At 35.6% G+C, this 3655-nt stretch overlaps 1 protein-coding gene across 1 annotated transcript; it reads left to right on the top strand.

Moving 5' to 3' along the window:
* The first annotated feature begins 2509 nt into the window (after positions 1-2509).
* On the top strand, positions 2510-3412 carry LOC102008168 (vomeronasal type-1 receptor 2-like). The gene has a single exon (XM_005414839.1). The coding sequence runs from the start codon at positions 2510-2512 to the stop codon at positions 3410-3412; it is 903 nt and encodes a 300-aa protein (XP_005414896.1).
* The last annotated feature ends 243 nt before the right edge of the window (positions 3413-3655 follow it).

The following is a 3655-nucleotide window of genomic DNA, read 5'->3' as shown; positions in this document are numbered from 1 at the left end:
CCATATTCTTGTAGCATTCTTCACAATGCCTAGTATATATGATCTAGCTAAGTAGCCATGAATACATGAATGGATGAAGGAACTGTCATATAAAGATACATGGCAGAACCCCTTGATGTTCAAAATTGAAGATCATTTATTATGAATGAGATAGATGAACAGTGAAGAGTTTATGTTAAGAGAAAAAATCCAGGCACAAAAAAATAAATACTGTATGATCTCATGCATATGTGCGATATAAATCAGTTATATTCATAAAAGCAGAATGTTGGTCACTGGTGACTAGGACCTGGCGTGTGTTAAGTAGATATTCATCATCTTGTACACAGTAAGTTCTAGGGATATACTTTAAAGCATGGTAATTATAGTCACTTACAATACCATATTCTTAAAAATGGATAAGATCATATTTAACTGTTCACATCAAAAAAGTTATGTAATATACATATATACATATATATCTGCCTCTGTATATGCATTCTAGACATATAGTTTTATGAAAGTATATACACATATATGTATATTTATGTATCAATTACAGTTGGGTAAATACACAGGCTTTGCTGAGTTTTCTCTATCTTTCACACACCAAAGTTTTCTTCTTGCACCCTATGGGACTGTGCTCCTGTAGCTCATGGGGAAGGATTCTCCAAAGCACTCAGACTCTCTCTGCGTGGAGATGCCCACAGAAACTGCTAATTGTTTCTGGGAATTGGGGTTGGGAAAGAACTTATTTGTTTCTTTAGTTGTTTCTTATAATCATCTCTACAGACTGAACATGCATTGTCATGAAAATTACAGATGAAGTGGTAATTGCATTTCAGAGGGATTTGAGATCACAGAACATAACCCATATCTTAGGGTCTGGCCATTTCTATCCCACACAGGAAGATGTTTCATGACCATCATCTCAGCCTGCTAGCCAAGAAAAATGTAGGTGCTGGGTATTTTCTGTTCTGGTCTGTGAAATAGAGGCTGAGAGAATGAGTTGATTCAGGGTCTACTTTTGTGTGAGTTGTCATGTCTGGAAAAGTAGTTCATCTGAGGTAACACAGAAATCCAGGGAGGAGGGATGATTCATAAACCACAGCTGAGGGGAGGACAGAGACTGGAGGACTGAGACCCCTCACCAGCCTTTAACTGCACCCCATGTGCTTTCATATAACCAGCAGGAAAGATGGTTGTGACAGTTTCTCCAAGTAACAATGTCATATCATTTAGAAGATCCCTAAGACTGTGATCAAGAAATCAGTGTGCTATTCAGAGTGCTGCGTACAAATCACAGAGAAGTTTATATCACTTGGATTCTTGCTTTGGTAAAAGTTCTTGTTTGTGATAATAAGTGCGATGGAGATTTTTCAATCAACAGTTTCCTGTATAATGAATGTATTTAAATGGTAACTTCTGTTTTATACGGATTTTTGTTTTACGGAGGTTGAGGTAATGAATGGAGATAAATTCTAGATCTCTCTGAAATTATATCTAATCTGTTAACCTTGTTAGTCAAATTTTCTTTTGGCACTTAGAAAGGCGGTTTCTATAAAAAGTTAACTTAATAATTGAGTGATTTAAACTACAGAGGATCTAAGGGGGCCAAGCTGTTTCTGATTCAAACATGTCTTGTTATATTTGTCAGGTTTAGAAACCTTATTGTCCTTTTGTGACTCCACATCATCATTGGCCATCACCATGTGTGTAGTATGAAGACTCACAATGCCATTGGTCATACATGATGTACTTCAACATCATTCTCCAAAAACATTTCACTACTTTATTTTTCTATATTAAAAAAATTAAGCTATTTAATGAAGGTTCATTTAGTCTCTATGACTCAAATTTTATATATACAACGTTACCTTAGAGAATAAGACCAATATTATACATAATATCTATATTAAATGATGTTGGCTAAAGTTCTGTTGCTATATAGATCCATGTTTATTAAGTACAACTATGTCTTAAGATATTATTTAGTCCATTATTAATTTTAAAGATTTGTGAGTATTTCCTTAAGAATATTTCTGTAATATAAATATCACATTCACACAGAATGGGGATTATAACGGTTGAACATTCCTATAAGGATATTTCAAATATAACTATATATAACTGTATATAACTATATATAACTATATATATATACACACATATATCTGCAAATATCTTGGATATATTTAGATGGGTCACATAAATTTTTCTATATTAAAAATGCTTTCTCCTTAAAGAAACAGAATTGTTAACCCATCACATTGAGATCCCTAAGGGCCTCAATATTGGTAAGGTATAAATTACAATGACCCACACATTTAAAATGCTTTACAACGAAAAGGAGCATTTAAGAGTTTAAAAACATTTAATAGATAAAATGTATAGTTGAAATAAAATTTTATGGAATATAAATGTGCTTAATTTTGAAATCATTTTATATAAAATATTTTCTCCACAATTTATCTTTCCATACAGAATCCCATATTCTGGAATATTTATATGAATCCTACACAATTACATAATGACATCTATGGATCTGAAATTTGTAATCCTCTTAATCTTCCCAATTGTTATTGGAAGCCTGGGTAATTTCTCCCTTTTATGTCATTTTATCTTCCTTTACTTCAGTGGATGCAGCACCAGATCCACAGATTTGATTCTCAGGCACCTGACAGTGGCCAACCTCTTGGTCATTCTCTCCAGAGGAATCCCAGAGACCATGGCAGCAGCTGGGGTGGAAGACTTCCTCAGTAATGTTGGATGCAAACTAGTTTTCTACGTTCTAATAGTGGGCAAGGGTGTGTCTTTCAGCGCCACCTGCCTCCTGAGTGTCTGCCAGGCCATCACCATCAGCCCCAGGAGCTCCAGGTTGGCAGAGCTGAAAGTGAAAGCCCTAAAGTACATTGGGCCCTGTTGCATCCTTTTGTGGCTGCTGCACATGTTGTTAAACTTCAGAGTTCCTATGCTTGTGAGTGACAAATGGAGCAGTAGAAACATGGCAAACATTATAGATTATCAATACTGTTCAGCTATAATTTCTGGCAAAGGTAATACCTGGTTTTTTACAGTATTGTCACTGTCACACGATATTTTGTGTTTGAAACTTATGATCTGGAGCAGTGGCTCCATGGTTTTCATGCTGTATAGGCACAAGCAGCGAACACAGCATATTCACAGACACAAAATCTCATCAAGATCTTCTGCTGAGACCAGAGCTTCTCAAAGCATCCTCATCCTGGTCTGTGCCTTTGTATCCTTTTATACCCTGACTTCCTTCACATATTTTTTGTTTTCTGTTTATGACAAAAGTGCTTGGTGGTTGGTTAACACTTCTGCCTTAACCATTGTTTGTTTCCCGACTGCTAGTCCCTTCATTCTCATGACCCGTGAACAGTGTGTATGCAGGCCCCTGTGGAGGAAGTGAACATGTATCTCACCTCATCAGACCTGTGAATGGGTACTTTTTATGCCTTCAGTACTGCAGGCAGTCATGCATCACAAAACACAAACATAATTATGAGCCAGTTTTACTGCAGAGGTGGGTATAAAGATGAGAGATAGAGATATTTTTAAAATCAACAGCAACTGACAGAAATTCAAAGAGAAATAAATTTTAGTATTTATTTTTCATACAATTTAATTTTTCACTTGAATGTTTTTGACATTC

The sequence above is a fragment of the Chinchilla lanigera genome, unplaced genomic scaffold (assembly GCF_000276665.1).
Source record: "Chinchilla lanigera isolate Chin_1 unplaced genomic scaffold, ChiLan1.0 scaffold00202, whole genome shotgun sequence".
Classification (NCBI taxonomy): domain Eukaryota; kingdom Metazoa; phylum Chordata; class Mammalia; order Rodentia; family Chinchillidae; genus Chinchilla; species Chinchilla lanigera.
Note: the sequence above shows the minus strand (reverse complement) of the source record. Positions and strands in the feature narration are given on the sequence as shown.

Coding starts and splice junctions, on each gene's coding strand:
- LOC102008168 (XM_005414839.1), top strand. CDS start 2,510: ATGACATCTATGGATCTGAAATTTGTAATCCTCTTAATCTTCCCAATT.